Source organism: Mirounga leonina, unplaced genomic scaffold (assembly GCF_011800145.1).
Source record: "Mirounga leonina isolate KUSES-001 unplaced genomic scaffold, KU_Mleo_1.0 Mir_125, whole genome shotgun sequence".
NCBI classification, from domain to species: Eukaryota; Metazoa; Chordata; class Mammalia; order Carnivora; family Phocidae; genus Mirounga; species Mirounga leonina.
In genome coordinates this window covers 14985290-15010296 of record NW_023270305.1, presented here as the reverse complement: position 1 = coordinate 15010296, position 25007 = coordinate 14985290, and the positions used below count along the sequence as shown (strand labels likewise).

The following is a 25007-nucleotide window of genomic DNA, read 5'->3' as shown; positions in this document are numbered from 1 at the left end:
ATTGTTGTCAGCTGAGCTCCAACGAGGGGGGCTGGGGAGGCAGGAATGGCAGGCTGTGACAGCCTTGAACACCAGGCTGAGGGATTCAGTCACTAAAATACTGAAAGGGAGGAAGACAGGGTTAACGCAGAAAGATTACTGAGTTAACATTTTCCAAACAGATTATTTATTTTAAAACAATGTAAGAAAGGGCGCCTGGGTGGCTCAGTTGGTTAAGCGACTGCCTTCGGCTCAGGTCATGATCCCAGGGTCCTGGGATCGAGTCCCGCATCGGGCTCCCGGCTTAGCAGGAAGCCTGCTTCTCCCTCTCCCACTCCCCCTGCTTCTGTTCCTGCTCTCACTGTCTCTGTCTCTGTCAAATAAATAAATAAAATCTTAAAAAAAAAAAAAAAACAATGTAAGAAAGAAATCACACTGCCATCCCGACAAGAGTGCCAACAGCTATAGCCACCACAGCCAGCTTTTGGATCTACTGGTTAAAATTCAAAATACAAGCTACGGTAACAAACCAAAGTGCAAACTTCTTATAGATAAGATTAAATCAACAGGACCTTAATATCTTTTTCAGCTGGGGCAACATTCGCCACAACACCCCAGGTCCTTTGCGGGCTCCCACCCTGGTGTTCAGTTTCTGTGTCAGGACCCTGAGTTTCTCTACACAGTGCCCCATAAGAAAGATCTTAGAGGACAAAGGCTAGGAAAAGGAAAAAAAAAAAAGAGCATCCTGAGTTGACAAATGTGGGTAGCTAAGACAAAGCAAAGGTGGTAGATCTGAAGTGCGAGAAGCCCTGTGTGAATGTGCGCGCACACACAGAGCAGTCAAGCCACCCAAGGAGATGGGATCAAACACGGAGTTTTCAAGATCCAGTAAAACGGAAGTTCTGAAACACTATTTGCAATTTGTCTATAAAAATCTTTGTATATATTTGACCACTGTTTAATAAAACATCCCACTTAAATAGTAGTTCTAAGGTTGATTTCATTTTATTGTAATCATTCCCCAAAACAAACAAATTTAAATTCAGTGATGTAGTATCAAAGCTTTGGAAATGAACAGCAACTTTACGATGTTCCTCTGAGGACATGGGAGGGAATGTATTATCCAAATCATAATCTTTTTTTTTTTTTCACTCTTTCTTCTGGAAAAAAAAAAAAAAGGCTTTTCTTCTGGGAAAGTCTTTCCACTTCAAAACCTTTGGAGATAATTTTTTGGCATGACTTCTTCACTCTGTTGCAAATGGCTTTGAAATGTTCATCATTCCTCTCAAATGATAAACAACCATACTGCTTCTATTGTTAAAGACAAAAGGAAGAGGTCTATAGTTTCATTTGGAAGCTCTTTAGAAAGAATCCCTGTAACAGTGAATTGATACCTCTCTGGCTACCTGCCCAGTTCATGCTTACCTTGTGCTAAAACTGTTCCCCTATAGCCATAACCCAGAACTCTTGACCAAACCCCTGGATCAAGAGTGGACACCCAGTCCAAGCTGCCAATCAGACCCTCTCTCCCAGGAATTTAGACTCAAAGACCAGAGGCTGTCTCTGGTAGCCCTAAACTGAGTCACCACATAGGGGGTTCAGCCATTTCCACTCTATGTGAGGAAAAACAGAGACATCTGGGGGGAAAAGAATAAAGTGAATAAAGTGGTAATAGACCATGTTGCAGGAGAAAGAGACAGACAAACAAGGGCACAGATGCTGACTGTCTGCTCTGGTGTCTACCATCCTGCTAGTCCCAGTTCCAGTCCCTCTGAGGCCTGGCTATGCTTCCTGTCCTTGGGCACCATGGAATTCATTTAATTACTCATGAAGACAAACAAACTCTTTATGTTTCTTTCAATGGGTTTCTTATAACCAAACAGTTTCTGATTAAGAAAAAAAATTGTTAGTATGAAAAATACAAATTTTAAACAAAAGATAATTTCAAATTTGAAACCAATGTTAGCAAACAGCTACTGGCCACAAACTTGCTCAATATACTTAAATATTTCAATAATCTCTTCATATAGTTACATAAGTAGTGCCATTAAAAGAACTTGTAAAATTGAGGATACTTCAAAGTTCTGTCACTTCTTCATTAAACCTCATCATTGCCAGATCCAAAGAGTGAACATGGTTAATGCACTCCACCAACATCTATTAAACAAGCCCCTCTAAATGCCAGGCAATCAGCTAGAGATTGGAAATAAAATAGCAAAACAACCTCACTCCCTACCCTATTTATAGGGTCCACAAAAACACACACACAATAATTTCTTCAAGAGTTAAGTTCTGTACAGTGACTAGGGTTGCCATATTTACAAATGCATGTTTTTATGAAGTGCACTGCTCTTTCTCTGAGTTTTGTTGTAACTGGTAGATTTTCATGCATTTTAGTGGCACCATCCTAGACCTTAATATGTATTTTACTTAAATCAGTTTTGATCACTGAAGATTTACTTTTCCAATTCTGTTCAAGTAAGTACCAACTGTCTCTTCTATAATCGTGAAATTCAAGGACTTCTCTTTAATTCAGACATTCTTTGATACCTTGCATGAGAATCTTACACCCAAAATTGGCAACTCTTTCACTGCCCAAGAGTTGCCTCTTCACAATAAAAGAGCTGAAGAAACAAGAACTCATTCCTAATGTACTGTAATCTTCTGGTCTTTTTCATTTCAATGACTTAATTTTGAATGTGGGTAATTCTGTAGCATCAATTCACGAATTCATGGGAGAAATATGTCCTCTCCCTTGTCTTTCATTCTCTCATTATTAACTGCACAGTGTCCCTTATTCACATAGGAAACATTTACAGAACAACTGTTTGCTAATACATAAAATATGCTGAGATACAAATTTTAATTACATGCTATTTTCATTAATCTACTTTAAGGCAAAGTGAAATGTATAAAGACAAAATTGATATAGACTCCAAAACTACAAAGTACTCTATGTCCTTCCTTTTTTCTGAATTGTTAAGAGCAGGGTTCCAATTGCAAATTCCCTGTATACTTCCAATAGTATACATATATTCTAAATAACTTCTAAAGACGGAATTCCTGTTGGTAAAAGACTGATACGAGTAATAGAATGCCACGTTCTTTATAACACGATACTTCAACCAACAAAAATCTGAACACTAAGCTTCATTAACTGCATTCACTCCATCCCATCAACAAATATTGAATTGAATATCTTTACCAGGCTAGGGCCTGGAAATATCATTTAACAAACAAAACAGTCTCCATCTCTAACCTCACTGAACTTAAAGTTATGAAATAAAATTAACATAAAGTCAAATACTTTGATTCAGCCTTGGTTAAAATTATAGTTGAACCCACCTACCACAAGTTCTCAATAGGATTTAATGAGAAACTTTAGATAAAGAAGTTGTTTATATAAATGGCTTTGAAACTGTAAAGCCCTGGTTTAGCCATTACCCTGTGTTTAGAAAGATAAAGGTAAAAGTTAGAAAATATTTATCTAGTAGTTACCATAGAGTATAATTTAAATCAATACTTATTCAGTTTGTTACCATGAAATTAAGTCTCATTGGGTCTGTTTCCTAAATAAGGCAAAGAGCTTTTCTGTTTGCTGTGACAGTTATATTCTAAGGACTATTAAACTATATGACCTTTCTTTTTTTTAATATTTTATTTATTTATTTGACAGAGAGAGAGACAGCAAGAGCAGGAACACAAGCACGGGGAGTAGGAGAGGGAGAAGCAGGCTCCCCGCTGAGCAGGGAGCCCGATGCAGGGCTCGATCCCAGGACCCTGGGATCATGACCTGAACCGAAGGCAGATGCTCAACGACCGAGCCACCCAGACACCCCAAACTATATAACCTTTCAATTACGTATGTTTGTTTTAGAAAACTACATGTGTTAAAAGATTTGTTACAGAGAATAATAGTTAATTATCTAAAGATTAACATTGTATTGGTTGTAGGAGGTGGAATTCAATCACAAATATTGTGATAATTAACCACTATGACCATACTGATCTTGGATATAATATGTTTGAGGTTATAAAAATTGATGGAGTAAAAACATATGTAAAAACTGTTTGGCTTTCCCAGGTTTTCTAAAAGTAAAATGAAGGAGTTAAAAAAAGAAAAAGAAAAAGGAGTGAGTCTAACATTATTTTAAAAGCAATGCAAGATCTTAGTGTTCTCCAAGAGGGGAAAATAATTCTTTGCAAATTCATGATTTGCCCTGATGATTTATTCTTTTACAATAAACTTGGCTGCTATAGTAAATTATCTGTTTCCATGAACTTCAAACCACGCACAGAACAAACCTATACTAATTATTGAGGTTAATAAAATATCTAAGTATTCTACATTACTACTACCATCAACACATAATGACTCAACAAACTCCTCACAGAAACATTTATTTAAAAACTGGAAACAGATTTAATTTTGAAATAATTTTAAAATAAGTACAGCTGTAAAGAAAGAAACTTGAAATAACTATAACCTAAATATTATACAAGTTAAGGAAAGTAAGATAACCTTACTATGTAATCACTGACGTGAACAAATTTATGTGGGCAGATTCACAAAACACTAGTCCAGTAAAGATAGTTCTGCTGATCTTCACTTAAGTTTTAACTATATCAAAAGGTTTGTGCATTTGTTTTGATTTTCTTCATGTAAATTCTTCCATTTTTATACTGTCAGAGAACAGTGACTTGTGTTTCATAATTCATGTACTTGATTTATTTTTGACAATTCTATCACATTTTCAACAGCTATTAAAAAACAATTTCTATCTGCAAATTTTAAAAGGTTGGTAGTTTGGCTTCCATGGTGAAGCACTACAATACCTCAAAGTATACCACTTTTAGAGTTTAACGCATAATTTTTTTAAAGCAAGGGATTCTAACACTAAACTTAATCATATGACCAGTATCCTTCAGAAGGCCTTCCTAAATAATGTCAAGAATTTCAGAAGAAAAAAAAATACTCCTTCTTCGAATTCAATGACCTTTTATAGAAATAGTGTATAATCAATTGTTTTTTCCTTTTATTTGCGGTTGGCTATTTAAGGCTAGAATGCTAGAATCTTGACTCATCTTAATGTGGAAGAACCTCAATAGTTCATTTTTCATTCCATTATTCCAGAGCATTCCGTGGCTTAAATTAAGTCCCTAGTATATAATGATTATATTGAGCAGTAGCTTAATAGGACTTAATTAACTTATATAGTGAATGCCTGTCCAAATACCATAATCATCAGTGTTATAAGAGGTTTCCTGTGAAAATCGTATAGCAATCAGAAGATACAGAATACTAGTAAATGCTTTCTAACACAAACTCAAACAGCGAGTAAGATCTTTGTGAAGTTACATTATTTCTGGCTCAAGACTGTGGACTAACCACACACATTTATTTCTTCTCCCTTGTAAGACCCTTCCTTCCATTAAACGATAATGAAACAGAAAGTAAGAATCCAAAACAACATTAAGTGAAGAGGAAGGAAAGAGAGTAGCAATCAGTAGAATAGCATTTTCAACAAATTCCTAGAAGGCAGAATGCAGATAGGGGAGTAGGAACTGATGAGACAGGGCAGAGAAAGCTCTGGCTGCAGTAAGTGATCAAGAGGCTACTGATGAGGGGGAAGCCATGTGTCCTGGCAAACCCATAAAAACTGTAGTCGTCCAGTGTATGGAAAGGGAAGAATGAAAAATGGGGCTAAGAATGGGGAAATTAACAAAAGGCTCCATGGGAAATAGTCTATGATACCTACCCCCCAAAAATGGCATGGTGGCCAGGTGTGCATGCCCCTCCAAAAAATGTAGGGGATTTTCTAAAGAAATAGAATGATTTCAGGGAGTACCAGAACAGCTGAACTCCCTAATATGACACATAAAGGTTCCTCATACTATAACCCACACACTCAATAAACTCAGTTCACCCATACAGAAGTCTTATCAATGTTTTATTGTCTGTCATAAATATAAGTAAACAACCAAAACCCATCTTTTTTTTTTTTAAGATTTTATTTATTTGAGAGAGAGCAAGCCAGAGAGAGAACACAAGCAGGGGAAGTGGCAGGCTCCCCACTGAGCAGGGAGCCCACAATTGGGCTCAATCCCAGAGTCCTGGGATCATGACCTGAGCTGAAAGCAGATGCTTAACCGACTGAGCCACCCAGGCACCCCAACCCATCTTTTATTTAAGGAAAGACTACTGAATAACAGAGAAGGGAAAAGATGATAAACAAAAATACAATCCCTGGAGAAAATAAAAATAATTAAGAAGACATCTTAAAAAAAATCTATATTCTTTGAAAGCTTTCAAGACACTGTATTCATAAAATAAGAACAAGATGCTGTGAAAGAGGAACAGAGAGCAAGAGCAAGAAAGTGCTCTTGGAAACTAAGATACCTAATTATGACTATGGTAAATAAAAATCATCAGAAGCGCCCCAGGAAAGGTAGAAGAGTGGAGGAAGGAATAGAATCTAAGCAAGGTATCTGACTGTGTTCCAGCAATTATGCTTTAACCTACAAAACACAGAACTTTCAATACACAGACTCTACAAAACAAGGTCGAATCCAAAAGAATAAAACAGGCAAACCCCACAGTGATAACAATACAGGAGAAGGCCCACAGATCACTCATTCAAGCAATTTATAAACAAAGCACAGAAGATAACTCTAGCTTTAGAAGAGACAGTAAGTTACAAATTTTGACACTGCAAAAGGAAAATAATACAAAAGTTGGGAGGTGAAAGAAGAGGAATGGAGGGCAGTGCGGGATCTAGTATCTTTGTCTCACAAAGTGGGGAGCCCAAAGACACTCTCTCTGGTTCATGGGAAACTAAATAAAAATATACTAACCCAGAGATTGTCCTTATATAACAACAGTGCTGTGTGCCGGGCACTTACTAAGAACGTTCTAGGGGGTTGTTCATTTAACTGTACCATACGATGCTCAAAATGATCCTTAAAAAAAGAAAGGAAAAATGTTAAAGCTACAGGGTAACCAACACAGGAACCAACTGTGGTGATAATAACTACATTAAAGGGGAGGAAAGAGAAAGATAAAGAGTGTGGTGAAAATAGGCTGATGCCTCATGTATCAGAGCAGGAAGTCAAAAGATAACATTGGTAAGTCAAGAAACAGAGGCATAAACATTTAGACAGACAGCGATCATCCCCAGAAGAACTACATACTGAAACAACCAAGAACAACAAAATTTAAGTGGTTCCCTTGGGAAACAGGACTAGACTTGGGAAGATACGTAACAGAAGACTACTGCTTTCATGCGTAAAAAATTTCTGAACTTTTTACATCTTTAACCATGTGGATGATTTACTTGGATCATTTCTTTTAAATTCAGTTAATAATTTTTTCAAAAACAGTCACAATCTAGAATGTCCTACTACCTCAGGCAGGTGAAATTCTTATGTATTTTAATGGTTTCCAGAGAATGATCTAATAATGCCAGGTTCGCAAGTTAGCACGTCCTACCTTTTTCACTTAATGCTGCATTTGTGATTCTACGGAAGACGAAGATGTGGCCCCTGGTGGCCTGTAATTGTAAAATACATAGTCCACAGTCTGAAAGGCACTATTTACTCATCTGTCCCCTCTTTAACATTTATGTTCTTTATTCCTCTTTTTAAGAATGGAGAGACTTCAAGACCCTGTTGACCACAAGAATCGGTTCAAGCGAGAAACTTCCTGGTGAGATCAACACTGACCAAAGCCGCCACTACCACCATGCTGGGCTAGAGCGTCAGCACTGGTTGTAACAGCAGAGAAGGGCTGATACACCCAGGCAAGTGGTGTAGATGGTGGACTGAATTCAACGGTAGGTACTGCCTGCTCTTCATCAAGGTCACAAACCAGTGGTCCCTTCCAGTCACACCCCACACACATTTGGTGGGACCTGCACTACGTTGGCCCACACGATGTTTTTGATTTTTGAAAAAGTAGTCAGCATCCAAAACTGATGTGGATTTCCACCTGTTCTCAGTAAATCAACAGAGGCAGTCCCCTCAAGGAGGGCAGGTGTGCCCCCATTTGCCACGCCTAGCCTGCTCGCCCCATTTCTGTTACCAGTCCAGCTGTAGTAGCCATTTGCATTTCTGACCCTTGCTATAAAAGAGGAAACCCGTTGACATTCCTGAACTACGCCAAGAGTCTCTGGGGTAGGACTCTTATGCTCAGGTGGCAATCGCACATCGGCGACAACACAACAGTGCTTGGCAGCAACGGCTCCAGAGGGGGGTTAACGGGAGTGGTGCACAGCAGTCATTCCTACCTAAGTGTTGTTTCTAAATAGCCAGGTATTTTAAAGCAGTGGACTCTCTCTACGGGGGTATTACATAAGATCGGCCAATGGAGAAAAAAAAATACACGAATTACCCCCAGGCCTAAAATTTAAGAATTTCAGTGTATGCCTATTTGACCACAGCTTATTCCCTGCCAAGTGCCTTACTTTGAGTAGAACTAGAAATGAAAGACAAACTTTTAAAAAAGTGGTAAATCCTAGTGATTAACACCTAACAGCCGGAAATAAAAACGGAAGCACAAAGTCTGATAACTAGCACTGTAATCTACACTTTCAATAAAATAGTCATTTACTTACATTTTAATGTCTCTCCAGCATATGGTATGTGCAGTTTAAATCGATCACAGTTGGGTCCAGGAGTCAATGATGTGCAGCTTTAAAGAAAGAGAAGAAAAGATTTTTTTAAAAAGCCCACGTATTTATGACATTTAGTAAAGTAAATAAAAAGTGATCCTTATAGATAAAAGATTAAAACACTGGCTTATAAAGAAAATAAAAGCCCTTGATGGTTATGGAGGCCAAGACAATAAGACTTGCCCTAAAACAAATAATCCACTTATCTCACAATAAAACTTATCTGCTTTCTAAGGACAAACACCAACAAAGCTTCAACTACTTCTCTCCAATAAGTGTATCTTGGCTTCTAATGTAGATGTACCGTCCAAAACAGGTCTATAGTATTTGACGTCAAAAATTATAAAAGGAGGGCGCCTGGGTGGCTCAGTTGGTTAAGCGACTGCCTTCGGCTCAGGTCATGGTCCCGGAGTCCTGGGATCGAGTCCCGCATCGGGCTCCCTGCTCAGCAGGGAGTCTGCTTCTCCCTCTGCCCCTCCCCCCTCTCATGCTCTATCTCATTCTCTCTCTCAAATAAATAAATAAAATCTTTAAAAAAAAATTATAAAAGGAGAGTAGTTTTATGGACAGATTTTAAATACAGACCCTTAACTTTCACTCATACTAAAAAGAGTCCACTTTTTACCTCCAAAGGTAAGGTGCTTCCTCTGGATTTGGCACCCCATGACTTCCATCTACAGCAGAGCACATTACACTGCCCTCAGTTTCAGATAAAATGCAAATGTAAAAGGACAGTGAATTAGTCACTCAGGTCTGGGTTTGGCTTTTTTCAATCTATTACTTCACAAAGTTATACAATGTTCTTTGTTCTTTACACAGATATAGTTTAAAAGATCTCTTTCATGATCTCACAAGTCATAACTTCAACTGCATTAACAGCAGTATTGGCTTCATAAATTAATATAATATTAATATGAAGTCAATAGAGGAATTTATAAGTCTTCATTTAGTTTTAAAACACGAGGTTTTGCAATTATAAAGTAAAGCAAAAAATGCTAAATTTCTTTCATAATTCCAATACTGACTATGAGGCATCTCTGAAAAGGGTATTTTAAGGAATGGAAGCATTGTTAGAATAAATGTACTACTTCCCTAGATGGCCACTTTGAAGGCAATAGTCATTTGAAAATAAATTTAAGAAATGTTGACTCTAACGGATGCCTGGATAGAAGTGTCTGACTTCTGGGTCAGGTCTTGATCTCTGGGTCGTTGGGGGGCTCCGTGTGGGGCTCCATGCTCAGTGCAGAGTCCGCCTGCGATTCTCCCTTTCCCTCTCCCTCTGCCCCTCTCCCCACTCATGCACCTGCACGCACATGTGCGCACTCTTGTCTCTCAGGAAAAAAACGGGGACTCTAAAAAAACTAACTGAGATCTCATATTAGTTTTACCATCACTTTACCCAAAACTATCTGAACATGAAAAAGAAAAGAACCAGATGGAAAGTTTAACTCAGATGTATTTAACATAAATCACTAGGTTGATTATTCCTCTTATCTTTAGGGGACAATAAAAAACACCAGTTGACAAACTAAACAACAAAGTTGCACTAGTAATTGTAGAGTAACCTATTTCAATTTCTTAGAGGTTTTATGAACACATTCTCCTTTACTGTTCAATATAAAAAATTCTTTGGGGCACATTTTATTAAAGGTACTAAAATATTTCCCTTATAATATAATCTTTCCTAGCCCATAGAATGGCAGTTATTTGAAAACAATTATGGAAAATACATAAATTAAAGCATTACAAAATATAAAGTATGATCTAATGACAGAAATGACCTACAAGAAACACTAAGAATTTTTTCTCATATATATTCAAAGAACAATGTTTTAAAAAAATTTTTTTAATAAAAAATAAACACCATTCACAATCAAGCATCTCCTTTGGGCGTGAAGATCAAATTATCTCCCTATCTTACACAGCTTAGCAACTGAAGTTATTAATAGAACAGGAAATCCTCAGGATTAATCTGATTCTAGTTTGTTTGAATAACTTGTTCTTTTTCAATTGTGAAATCAGTTGTGACATTCACTGTTGGGCTACATTTTGTATTCTTTACTTTATGCTTTAACGAGGACTAAAAGGTGCTTTATGCTCTGCCCCTTCACCTTCCTCCCGTCCTCCCGACCTCCCGTGAACAGCTGGTTCCAGCCACCCTAGGGTGTTAAAAAGTACATTTCTTCATCTGAGTGATTCGCTCACTGATTTTTTTTTCACTTAGGTATAAAGATTTACTGAGCATTGTTGTATGTGTTAGGAATACAACATGGACAAGACAAACAAGATTTACCCTTCCAAGGAACTTAAATTCTGACAAGGGAAAAAGAAGCGATAAACAAGAGACAAAGGTATAAAGATGGTTCAAGACTGTTAAATGTTGTGAAGAAAATAAAACAGTGTCGCAGTCAACAGGAGCTACAGGGCACTGGAAGACTGGGGAAGACCTCCCTGGGAGGAGGTGAAATCTGAAACCTGCGTAACTATCACCAAGGGGCCTACCAGGGCGAGTGCTGGGCCAGAGCACTCCAGGCAGAGGAAACAGCTGGTGCAAAGGCGTGAAGGCAGGAACAAGTCTGATATATCTGGGGGAAGAAATCTTGATATGTCTGGGCGATGCAGCTAGAGCAGAGTGAACGAGGGAGAGAACAGCAAAAGATCAGGACAAGGGCGAAGCCAAGGGACAGATCTCAAAGAGCCTTGCAGGTGGTGGCAATTAATTCAGATTTTATTCCAAGCACAAAGGAGGGTTTTAAGAAGAGTAATATTATCTGATTCTATGCTTTTTAAGAGATCAACCATATTTACTGTATGGAAAAAGAGACTATAAAGATGTCCAACAGAAACCAAGAGGAGTGAGTTTCAGGAAAGAAAAGATGATGGATACTTGGACTCAGGGAGCAGCAGTACCAATGGAGAGATGTGGATTTACTCACTGGGGACAACTAGGAGGGGAACAAGTTTAGGAAAAAGAGCAATCAAGAGTATACAGTGTGAGACAACAGCCAAATCGTATATGGAAACAGAGCCAGAGCAATGGGTGGGCCAGCCAATCCATAAGGGCCATGAAAACATCATGGAAAAGACAGAAGAAAAATCTGCCAAAACTCACCTTAGAGCAAGCGCTGTATATTGTTGAAAAGACCACTTACTTGGTGTGGGGACAAGGGCAGGGGTCATACTCCCCAAAGAGCATCCCCAAGTTAAAATGGCTAATCTCCAGTTAACTGCAGGTTTCTGTTTTGCTAAGAGGAATATACAAATTTGGGGCCAAGAACTTAACAGTTCAAGGCAACAGGGGAAAGACGAAGCTGCCATTAGCAGGTCTCTCTCTCCTAAACAGCACTCAGCTTCTCTCATGAAATGTTAAACAAATATTTAAAATATCTATTATGAAAAACTAAATAATTAATTAATTAATTAAATATCTATTATGTTCTATCTTCCATATTACCCAAGATAAACAGCTTTATGGGAAACAAGCCAATGTCATGTTAACTAAAGGTTCTTTTAAGATTAAACTAAAAATGTCTCCCCTTCTTTAAAATTACCTCTGTCTAAAATTGGTTTTGGTCAGGGGCGCCTGGGTGGCTCAGTCGTTAAGCGTCTGCCTTCGGCTCAGGTCATGATCCCAGGGTCCTGGGACCGAGCCCTGAATCAGGCTCCCTGCTCAGCGGGGAGCCTGCTTCTCCCTCTCCCACTCCCCCTGCTTGTGTTCCCTCTCTCACTGTCTCTCTCTGTCAAATAAATAAATAAAATCTTCAAAAAATAAAATAAAATTGGTTTTGGTCATGTATTTAATTTACTGTGAAATTTCAAACCACATTCAAGGACGGCATTGGTTTTTCTGCTACTCAAAAAAGGGCATGGGTTAAAAAAGATCGAAGAACACATATGAATAGAATGATTTCCACTTATGGAAAAGACAGATCTGTGTGTATGTCTATGCACATAAACAGAATTCAGAAGGAGAGTCACCAAAATATGGCAGGATTTGGAGTAATTTTTACAACTTCCTTTGATTACCTTTCTGCATTATTTTGATTTTTATGATGAACATGGACTACTTTATAATTATATAAATATTTTAAAGTTAAGTAGTTCCTTTTTATATTTGACTAGATGGCTTGATTGATCATTTATCTTTTTCCTCTAAAGAGCTTCACTCTTTTTTGAGAAGGAAAAACTGCAAGGGTAATCTACTAATGAATTCCTCAAGTAAAATATATACAGAAGTCTTTATATTGTGACATTACAAAACTTCACACGGCTAATATTTATTTCCCTCATGGTTCCATTGGGTCAGAGTTTGGGAATGGCCTGACTGAGCAGTTCTGGTGTAAGGTCTCCCAGGATATTGCAATCAGACATCATTAACAGATAACTAATATAGTGGAGTTCATTCATCTAGAAAATCATTTCCTTATATAAGTATGAAAAAGCTACTAAAATAACAAGCAGCTGGCTTCATTAAAATTATATTTGTATAATGGCAACTTGTCCTAACACAGGTCTAAGATTTAAAAACCAATATTCCAAATTGAGTATCTCTCAATAAGAAGATAATTTTAAATGGTTTAAAAATTGCTGACAATCTAAATGTAACCTCAAATTTGTCCCTCAACTAAATTTCCCGAGTGCTTACCCCTTGTCAGGGACTGTGCCAGGTACACAGAATACGGCAAGGATGAACAACAAAAAAAAATCTTGGTATTATATTGGAAAAAAAAGTTTTTGCATGAAGAACTATGCTCTAAAAATATATCTTTTACTGGGAATGCACCATTTTAAAGTTTAACACATGGGAGAACAAAGGGAGTTAAACTACCACATTCTGCAGATGATGCAAGTGGGAATTATCAAGTGAGAATTTCTGATAACATCAGAACAGGTAGTTTACCTGTGGTGCTTTATTACAGAAAATAGAGGCAGCTAACCACAGATACAGTAAAATGCTAAGCATAACACCCTCCACATACTCTTGTCTCGACCATCTCTTATCTCACATCTAATCACATGATTCCCGAGATTACTATTTCTCTATTTTCCAATTGTTATTTGTCTTCCCAACCAGGTCTTAAGGTTCTTGGTGCTAGGGAGTCTGGGTGGCACAGTCAGTTAAGCATCTGCCTTCGGCTTCAGGTCATGATCTCAGGGTCCTGGGATCGAGCCCCACATCGGGCTCCATGCTCAGTGGGCAGTCTGCTTGTCCCTCTCCCTCTCCCTCTCCCTCTGCCCCTATATCCCCCCATGCTCTGTCTCTCTCTCTCTCTCAAATAAATAAAAAAATCTTTAAAAAAAACTGTTTTATACTTTTTTAACGTCCTAGTGTAGCATCTAGTATAGTACTAAGCATCCAGCACTGATGACGTATTAGCATCTACTTATCATAAACTAAACCCAGAAATTGTCATTTTACAGATGATGACAGCGAAGGCCAAGGGTCTCACAGGTGCTCAGTGAGAGCACTGGGAATGGAAACCACTTTCATGGCACTCTTAGTCTCCCTAACCTAGGCATCTCTCAGTCATCTGTAAAATCTCCAGCATCTAGCACTGGTGTCCAGGACGTGGATACTCCAACAAGTACATAGGCAAAGGTTTGCCAAATGAATGCATAAACTTTGACTCCCAGTCTTATGCTCTTTTCATGACAAAAACTGATGATTTAACTGGAGTTGGGAAGATGCTCTTATCCTCACCTCTGAGATAAAAGTGTGATTATTTGTAAAAGGTCCTCCCTTTGAAGAGCTATACATGTGACCCAGAATTTGTATTTAAAGTCACTTCCTAAAATTATTCTATTTTCCTGATAAATAATAACAGGCACTAACATTTGTTGAGCATTTGCTATGTGGCAGGTACTATTCTAAATTCTTTAATTAGACTGAACTATTTAAACCACAGTAACCTTCAGAGATAGATGCTATTATTACCTCCATTTTACAGATGAGGAAACTGAGGCACATTACAGAGCTTGGATCCCAACCCAGGATGTCTGATCCAGGGCCCATTTTCTTAAACACCACTCTAAATCATCTCTCAATAATTAAAGGGGAAACCATCAATTAGTAAAAAATGAGAATTAAAATTTGTCAATAAATGCCATTGTATTAAGTACCTAAAATAATGAAAAGTAAAGGCTGACAAAATGTTGGCAAAAAGACTGTTCTACCATTTGAGCTTTAGTGACGTGAAAATGATTTATCAGTAATAAGTATTAGAACTGTATACGCCATAAATCAATGATGCAAAAGTGGGAATAAGGTGCTTCTAATTTGATTAAATAGGCTCTGCAATGTTAACACTACTGACTTATTTAGCAACCCTTTAAACAAACAGTGAAAATAAATTCGGATTTGAATCATTAACTTATTACTTGTTCATAGTTCCTGAGATCTGATTCAAATTATTAAGGAATCACTATAAACAGGAAAAGTTGGCAATTTCACTGCGGCTTATAGGGTTTTAGTGACAGCCAAGAATTAATCTGAATTAACAAAGTTATACAAAGGTATTCTGCAACCTTTAAGACATTAGCATTTTTAAGAGAATGCAAAATAAAAGCAAAATACATGTTTTCTAATTTAATACTAAACCTATTATTGGATATGCTTTCTGGAAAAAAGCATGATTTAAACCATTTCTCCTCTCCGAGCCATCTGAAAAGAACAAAGTAGATGAGTCCAGGGTTCCTTCCCTGAGTCTACATCAGTTTCCTTTACGCTATTAATTTACCATTTGGCCTGTTCTCCTACAGAGCTTCCTGTTTTCTTGATAATGACGTTGGTGCTTAACCAACAATATTCACCAGCAGCTGAGAAGGAAGTCCTCAGCTTTGGGAACCTAAAATCACAGGTAACTGTGAAACAAGATCAGCTCAAAGACCAATACTGGCTGCTACACAAACGTGAAGTCACAAAAATTAGAGTGGATTCTTGTTAGCTCCCATTCACAACTGTTTCATTTTACAGAATTTCTTTCTTCTGACTCCACTCAGACCAAAGCAGTTGCAAAATTATCATAGCTTCTAGGCTGAAAGGCAGCAGCAAAGAAGCTGGAAGAGTGCTGCAGGCTATCTCAACAGCTACCAAAGCATCTGCAAAATAGGCATCATCTGCACTTCTGCTGCACAGGATTGTACACCCTCAGCCTTAGAAGGGAATTATGGCCCATCAAAACCCACTAGGTCAAGTTTTGGCTTTCTGAGGGGACTCATGAATTAAAATAGGTAAAAGAAGGCCAAAAAAACGGCACCGAGAGAGATTTTTTACATCATTCAAAAGAATGGCACTGCTTGCTCGATGACAGATGATGTTCCCGATACACCAAATACAACCTCTACATCTTTAAAGCCTGAAATCTACTTCTAGGCCCTACTAGAAAGTGATGGATTCAATCCTCAGCATAGGATTCCAAAATGCCATTACCAAAATATGTGACTCAGCTCAGAATGTTTTAAAAATTGTAAAATTAAAATATTAAAAAAAAATGTGTTTGCCAGTTCATGTGGCATCAGCTGTTATTCTCAGTTTATATGCTGTGTCCGCATTTATAAATGACAGACTTCAACTCTAAAGTAGGGAATATTTTTGTTAGTAGGTGTTCCTATAACAAAAATGTGCTTTAAATTACAGTATGATTCCAGTAGGAAAGAGGGGCTCAAAAACTATTTTTAACAGTTAACTAGGAAGGGGGAAATCTTAATATTTTGAGATGGATGCTTAGCTCATTAATATTCAACCTTTCTTATTTTCTAATACGTGCACTTAATTCACTTTGTTAACAGAATAAAAGAGAAAATAGGATTATCTCAATTAGTGCAGGATAAATGTTTGATAAAATTAAACATCTATTCATGATTTTAAAGACTTTGCACATAAGGATCAGAAAGGAACTTCCTTAATATAATAACGGCCAACTACAAAAAAACCTACAACAATATCACATTTAACAACAAAATGTTACATTTTTCCCTTTGAGACAGAGAACGAGATGTTACCCCCTCTCACCACTTTTATTCAACATTGTACCGGAAGTCCTACCAAGGGCAGGCAGCACAGGAACATAAGGGTATAAATATTGGAGAGAAAGAAATAAAACTATACTTATGTGTAGATAATATGACTGTGCATATAGAAAGCTTTTTAAATCTTCATAGGCATTATTGGAAATATGTGAGCTTAGCAAAGTTGCTGGACAAAGGTCATACACAAAAATCAACTATAGACTGTATACGTGTATCTACACACCATCAACAATCAGCTTAAAAATAAAAACTTTTAGAAAGATGCCAACAAAAATAACATCAGGGGCGCCTGGGTGGCTCAGTGGTTAGGCGTCTGCCTCCAGCTCAGGTCATGATCCCAGGGTCCTGGTATCGAGCCCCGCATTGGGCTCCCTGCTCGGCGGGAGGCCTGCTTCTCCCTCTCCCACTCCCCCTGCTTGTGTTCCCTCTCTCGCTGTCTCTTTCTCTCTGTCAAATAAATAAATAAAATCTTCTAAAAAAATAACATCAAACTATCAAATATACAGAAATGTCACAAAAGATGTGCAAGATCTCTATGTAGAAAGCTATTATTAGAAGAAAACAAATAAACAAATACAGATATGTTCATAGATTAAAAGACACATAATGAAAAGATGTCAGTTGCCCTTAACTGATCTGGAACCTGAGAGGCAGATTTTAAAATGTAAATGGAATGTCAGGAACCAAGAAGAGACCAGATTCTCTTGAAGAAGAAAAACATGACAGGATTACACACAATAGCCAAAAACTGGAAGTAACCCAAGTGTCCATCGAGACTGATGAATGGATAAACAAAATATGACATATATGTGTAACAGAATATTATTTAATAGCCTTAAAAAGGAAAGAAATTTTGACACATGCTACAACATGGATAAACCTTGAAGATATTATGCTAAGTGCAATAAGCCAGTCACAAAAGGACAAATACTGTATGATTCTGTTCATATAAGGTACTTGGAGTTATCAAATTCAAAGAGAGAAAGTAGAACGGTGGTTGCCAGGAGCTGAGGGAGGGTGCAAAAGACAGTAATTTAATGGGTATAGAGTTTCAATTTTGCAAGAGGAAAAAGTTCTGGAAATAGATGGTAATGATGGTTGCACAACAATGTGAATGTACTTAATGCTATGAACTGTACATTTAAAGATGGTTAAAATGATAAATTTTATGCATATTTTACCACAACAAGGAAAAAAACTTAACAGGAGAATTTGCCCTACTGGATATCAAAAATTATTATAAATCTTAGTAATTAAAATATTGATACTGATACACAAAGATAGACAAAGACAGAATGGAGTCCAGAGACAGGTCTTCATATAACTGGACACTTAATTTATGATAAAGGCATCTCTGTACAGTATGGAAAGGAAATTGTTTTCAATAAATGGTGCTGAGTCAGCCAGAAATGCTTATAGGGAAAAATATGAAACTTGATCCCTACCTCATAATTAACAAGAATCAAGTCCAAGTGAACTGAAGTTCTGAATGGGAAAAGCAAAAGCAAAATATTTTTAGAAGACAATGGGAGGAAGGTTAATTGGGTAAATAGAAGAATATCTTCAAGAATTTGGGGTGAACAAAAATTCCCAAAAAGTACTACTATGAAGGAAAAGATGGGTTAACTGGATTATATTGATATTAGATATTCTGTTCATAAAAAAAAAAATTAGAGTGAAAAAACAAACCACAGGGGTGCCTGGGTGACTCAGTCGTTACGTGTCTGCCTTCGGCTCAGGTCATGATCCCAGCGTCCTGGGATGGAGCCCAGCATTGGGCTCCCTGCTCAGTGGGAAGCCTGCTTCTCCCTCTCTGGCTTCCCCTGCTTATGTTCCCTCTCGCTATGTCTCTCTGTGTCAAATAAATAAAATCTTTAAAAAAAAAAAAAAAACCACAGAGAGAAGATATTTGCAACATATAAAATTGATATAAAATATATAAAGATCTCCTATAAATTGATAAGAAAAAGACAAGTTAGTAGACCTGAAAGAACACTTCATAAAAAGGAATCCAAATGGCCAATATACATGAAAAAGTGCTTAACCTAATTAGTCACAAAAGAAATGCAATTTAAATCTACAATAGGCATCACATCAACCCATCAGGGTGGCTAAAATCAAACCAACACTACCAAGTGGGATTAAAAACTGGTCCTATGGCATAATGTATACAGCCAACGTTGCCTCTCTTTCATTAATATCTATATATTTTTGCAGATTTTTGGGGGTATGACAGGTGAAAATACCATGTTATAAGTAATATAAATTATTTTCAATATTGCTTATTTCATCTTATATCATTATTTTTAATTTATATTTTATATATGTTTTATAACATATAACTATATTTCATAAATAAGTATGCATGTATTGAGGGTTCATAAACAAATTATTTGAGGTGCATAATCAAAAGTTTAGAGATCACTGCTACAAGAGTACAGAAAGGAGTATCTATTCTCTAGAACCTTGAACTGTAAATCAGAAGACAAAAATTAAACCTGTGAAAATCAAATAAGTACAATTTAAATAACAATTCAAGACGACAATAGGAACAAGTCACAAAGCAATTAACATGATTAATTGCCAAATTAGTGGTTAAAGAAAATAAGCACAATAGAAGTTGCCAGAGCAGAGAAACCACTTTCAGCTGGGGTAATCAAGGAAGGTTCACTGGAATACGACTGGCCTTTAAGAATGCATTGGATCTGGTCAAGCTAGGTAGGGGAAAGAAAATATTTACTTACCATTGTCCTTAAATAAGGACAAAACCAAGGAGACAGAAACTCAGCCAGATTGAAAGCTCTGTAAGGAAACAGTCTATTACACCCTGGATCCCTTAGTGCCCAGCAGCCCACCTGCTGGCACACAGGAGGCACCTGATACCTGCCGCATAAACAGTGCAGGTGAGTGAGCTGGAGATGACAAGCATACTCCAAGGTCATGTCAAAGTCAAAAATTACATAACTATCCTGGACTGTTTTCCTATCCAACTGTGGGGATGCTGGTCATTCTTCTATTAATAAATATTTTAAGAAATCCCCAGGGGGGACTGCCTGGGTGGTTCAGTCAGTTAAGCGGCTGCCTTTGGCTCAGGTCACGATCCCAGGGTCCTGGGATTGAGACCTCCCCCCTCCCCCCCACCCGTGTGGGGCTCCCGGCTCAGTGGGGGTCTGCTTCTCCCTCTCCCACTGCCCCCCCTCTGTTTATGCACACTTGCGCGTGTGCGCTAATAAATAAATAAATAAATAAAATCTTAAAAAAAAAAAGAAATCCCCAGGGACAAAGCCAACTTACATACAATTTCTATCCATTTAATGTGCAATATAGTTTTATAAAAAGTAATTTTTATACTAAACTCTAATTTGTTCAGTAAAAATATTCCTGTAAACTTTTTATTTTTAGGTCATCACTTTCAATCCTTGACCCAAAACATGTCCTAAATGGATATATTCCCAATTCTCTGAATTCTGAGGGCTTTATATTTTATACCATTTGTATATTAGGTATCTAAATCCCAATCTCAATTCCTGCTCCTCAAAGGGAAGGACTGGAAAGAAGCTTGGCATGGAGCTCAGATTTTCAAGGGTATAAATTAGCAGAGCTGTGATCGTTCCCTTACTGGCTTTCCTGGTGTTTGCTTCATTTATATTTGCATCTCTTCAGTGCCTCACACTAAGTGCTCAGTATATGCTTTTCGTATGAAAAATATATTTAAGTGAATACGAACAGTACAAGGGCAGGATACAGAAAAGAACAGATGGAAAACTGGTAGAGGTGGGGGGAAGAACAGGGAGAAGAAAAAAAAAACGGAAGAATGAGCTGTTGTGAAAACAGAGAAGGTGGAGGGGGAAATGGAGAAAGAGAGAAAGTGGAAGAGTGGAAAAGAAGGGAAGGGGGAATTCATAGATTCTGAAGTGCTATTACAGGATTCTCCTTCCTGCTGCTGAAAGGTGCCTTCTAAGGATGGAAGAACAGATATTTTTTATTTTTTTATTTTTTTTAAAGATTTTACCTATTTATTTGAGAGAGAGAGCAGAGAGAACACGAGTGGGCAGGGTGGGGGCAGATGGAGCAGAGGGAGAGGGAGAAGCAGACTTCCTGCTGAGCAGGGAACCCAATGTGGGGCTCAATCCCAGGACCCTGAGATCATGACCTGAGCTGAAGGCAGATGCTTAACCAAATGAGCCAACCAGGTGCCCCAAGAAAAGTTTTTTAAATCCTCAAACTCTTCTACTTAAGTGATTACAAAAAGATGTAGCACCTGCCATATGAGCATATCTGGAACTACAGGGTAATGGGATAAATGCGCATCCATGTATTTGGGGGTTTTCAAAAGAAAGAGTATGAAAGTGGGATATCTAAGTGGTAGACAGGGAAGAAGAGACTAGAAGGAGCTGTCAGAGAAAAAACAAAAAGGGGAAGCCTCTAGTCTAGACCAGAGGCCTTCAAAATTTTTTACACACAGTAAGAAACTTTTAAATCACTATTTTATATCACCACTTGCTACACTGTACTAAGCATGTATGTACATATACGTGTGTATGTATTTGTATGTATATGTAAACTAAAACAAATTTTTATGCAATACTTAGCCTTATTACATGAAATGCACAGATATTTTTTGTTCAATTTTATTTCATATTTTTTAAAATTCAAATTAAGACCCACTAAAATGATTTCATGTAAAATGATCCACACCAGTGGATCACAATTTACCAATGGTTTGCAACACACAGCTCTATCCAACACAACCTCACGGAATGTAGCTTCCAGAAAAATGAAGATAACAGTGCTCTACTCCACATTGGTCAAAACTATTTCTTGAACACTTCAATCAGTTGTAGGTGTTACACTTAAAACAAGAACAAGAACACAGGAATTCAGTAAAGTGGCAGGATATAAAATCAGTGCACAGAAGTCAGTGGCATTCCTATACACCAACAACAAGACAGAAGAAAGAGAAATTAAGGAGTCGATCCCATTTACAATTGCACCCAAAACCATAAGATACCTAGGAATAAATCTAACCAAAGAGACAAAGGATCTTTACTCAGAAAACTATAAAATACTCATGAAAGAAATTGAGGAAGACACAAAGAAATGGAAAAATGTTCCATGCTCATGGATTGGAAGAACAAATATTGTGAAGATGTCAATGCTACCTAGAGCAATCTACACATTCAATGCAATCCCCATCAAAATACCATCCACTTTTTTCAAAGAAATGGAACAAATAATCCTAAAATTTGTATGGAACCAGAAAAGACCCCGCATAGCCAGAGGAATGTTGAAAAAGAAAAGCAAAGCCGGCGGCATCACAATTCCGGACTTCCAGCTCTATTACAAAGCTGTCATCATCAAGACAGCATGGTACTGGCACAAAAACAGACACATAGATCAATGGAACAGAATAGAGAGCCCAGAAATGGACCCTCAACTCTATGGTCAACTCATCTTTGACAAAGCAGGAAAGAATGTTCAATGGAACAAAGACAGTCTCTTCAACAAATGGTGTTGGGAAAATTGGATAGCCACATGCAGAAGAATGAAACTGGACCATTTCCTTACACCACACACAAAAACAGACTCAAAATGGTTGAAAGACCTCAATGTGAGACAGGAGTCCATCAAAATCCTAAAGGAGAACACAGGCAGCAACCTCTTTGACCTCAGCCGAAGCAACTTCTTCCTAGAAACATTGCCAAAGGCAAGGGAAGCAAGGGCAAAAATGAACTATTGGGACTTCATCAAGATAAAAAGCTTTTGCAAAGCAAGGGAAACAGTCAACAAAACCAAAAGACAACCGACAGAATGGGAGAAGATATTTGCAAATGACATATCAGATAAAGGGCTAGTATCCAAAATCCATAAAGAACTCATCAAACTCAACACCCAAAGAACAAAGAATCCAATCAAGAAATGGGCAGAAGACATGAACAGACATTTTTCCAAAGAAGACATCCAAATGGCCAACAGACACATGAAAAAGTGCTCAATATCGCTCGGCATCAGGGAAATCCAAATCAAAACCTCAATGAGATACCACCTCACACCAGTCAGAATGGCTAAAATTAACAAGTCAGGAAACGACAGATGTTGGCGGGGATGCGGAGAAAGGGGAACCCTCCTACACTGTTGGTGGGAATGCAAGCTGGTGCAGCCACTCTGGAAAACTGTATGGAGGTTCCTCAAAAAGTTGAAAATAGAGCTACCATATGATCCAGCAATTGCACTACTGGGTATTTACCCCAAAGATACAAAAGTAGGGATCCGAAGGGGTACGTGCACCCCGATGTTTATGGCAGCAATGTCCACAATAGCCAAACTGTGGAAAGAGCCAAGATGTCCATCGACAGATGAATGGATAAAGAAGATGTGGTATATATATACAATGGAATATTATGCAGCCATCAAAAGGAATGAGATCTTGCCATTTGCAACGATGTGGATGGAACTGGAGGGTATTATGTTGAGTGAAATAAGTCAAACAGAGAAAGACATGTATCATATGATCTCACTGATATGAGGAATTCTTAATCGTAGGAAACAAACTGAGGGTTGCTGGAGTGGGGGGTGGGGTGGAAGGGATGGGGTGACTGGGTGATAGACACTGGGGAGGGTATGTGCTCTGGTAAGCGCTGTGAATTGTGCAAGACTGTTGAATCTCAGATCTGTACCTCTGAAACAAATAATGCAATATATGTTAAGAAAAAAAAAGAAGAAGAAGAAGAAGGTAGCGGGAGGGGAAGAATGAAGCGGGGGAAATCGGAGGGGTAGACGAACCATGAGAGACGATGGACTCTGAAAAACAAACTGAGGGTTCTAGAGGGGAGGGGGTGGGAGGATGGGTTAGCCTGGTAGTGGGTATTGAGGAGGGCACATTCTGCATGGAGCACTGGGTGTTATGCACAAACAATGAATCATGGAACACTTCATCTAAAACTAATGATGTAATGTATGGGGATTAACATAAGAATAAAAAAAATTAAAAAAAAAAACAAGAACAAGAACAAAAAACAAACAAACAAAAAAACAAAAAACAAAAACAAAAAAACGGTGTGCCTGGCTGGCTCAGTTGCTAGAGCAGGAGACTCGATCTCAGGGTCGTGAGTTTGAGCCCCACACTGGGTGTAGAGATTGCTTAAAAATGAAATCTTTAGAAAAAGAAAAAAAGCAGAAAATGTAACTATTGCATACATTTTGCTAGATATAAGATTCATGTTATCTCCTGCCTATAGCTGATACATAAGATTTTCTTTAAACCCAGGGTGGGTTACTGACCCATAAGAGGGAAATAACTATGTATATAGGTGTATATGTGTATACATTGTACACAAGTAAGAAATAGCTTTTCCTTTTTTATGTCTTTTTTGCTGGTCAGGATTTTTTTTAATGATTTGATTTTATTATTTTTTGTTTTATGGCTTCTGGGCTTGTGATAGAATGGTCTTCCTCACTCTAGTATTTTTTTTTTTTTAAGATTTTATTTATTTATTTGACAGAGACACAGCGAGAGAGGGAACACAAGCGGGGGGGAGTGTGAGAGGCAGAAGCAGGCTTCCCGCGGAGCAGGGAGCCCAATGCAGGGTTCGATCCCAGCACCCTGGGATTATGACCTGAGCCGAAGGCAGATGTTTAACATCTGAGCCACCCAGGCACCCCTCACTCTAGTATTTTAAAAACTACCACATATTCTTCTTATAGCTAAATGAAATTTTTTTAATGTGGCATGTCCAGTAAATAATATAATTTAATCATGAAGACTTTAAAATAAATACCATTATTATACATGTAAATAACCATGGTCATTGCCAAAAACTAAAAATCTATAATGTCAGGGATTCAAAATACATTCTAAAATACTGGCATTTTATGAGAAAGTACCTAATAAGTTCTTTACATATATTCTATATTTTAAAGTCACTAGAACAATTAAAGAATATCTTCTTGACTATATATATATATATATTCCTGACAGATTCCTGAGTTAATTCCTATAGGCTATCACTATGGAAGAAATAACATGCTGATGCATTTCACTGGCCTGGCCAGACATAAGTCATCTTTAGATATGAATCACATAATATTTCCTCTCTACTTAGCAGATCAATGTTTTGTGATGGTGAATTGGCATAAAACTTATTCTTTAAAATGATACTCTCGGGCGCCTGGGTGGCTCGGTCGTTAAGCGTCTGCCTTCGGTTCAGGTCATGATCCCAGGGTCCTGGGATTGAGTCCCACATCGGGCTCCCTGCTCAGCGGGAAGCCTGCTTCTCCCTCTCCCACTCCCCCTGCTTGTGTTCCCTCTCTCGCTGTCTCTCTCTCTGTCAA

At 37.9% G+C, this 25007-nt stretch overlaps 1 protein-coding gene across 6 annotated transcripts in view; it reads right to left on the bottom strand.

Annotated features, from left to right (window-relative positions):
• Positions 1-25007, bottom strand: part of BABAM2 (BRISC and BRCA1 A complex member 2) — a 399311-nt gene that overhangs the window by 349989 nt on the left and 24315 nt on the right. For all 6 annotated transcript variants that reach the window (XR_004678467.1, XM_035000819.1, XM_035000822.1 and 3 more), the window contains exon 3: positions 8592-8668. Coding sequence is in view for 5 of the 6 variants with exons in the window: in XM_035000819.1 (XP_034856710.1) it covers positions 8592-8668 (77 nt within the window). In the remaining variant the exon portion in view is untranslated. The remainder of the gene's footprint in view (positions 1-8591; positions 8669-25007) is intronic.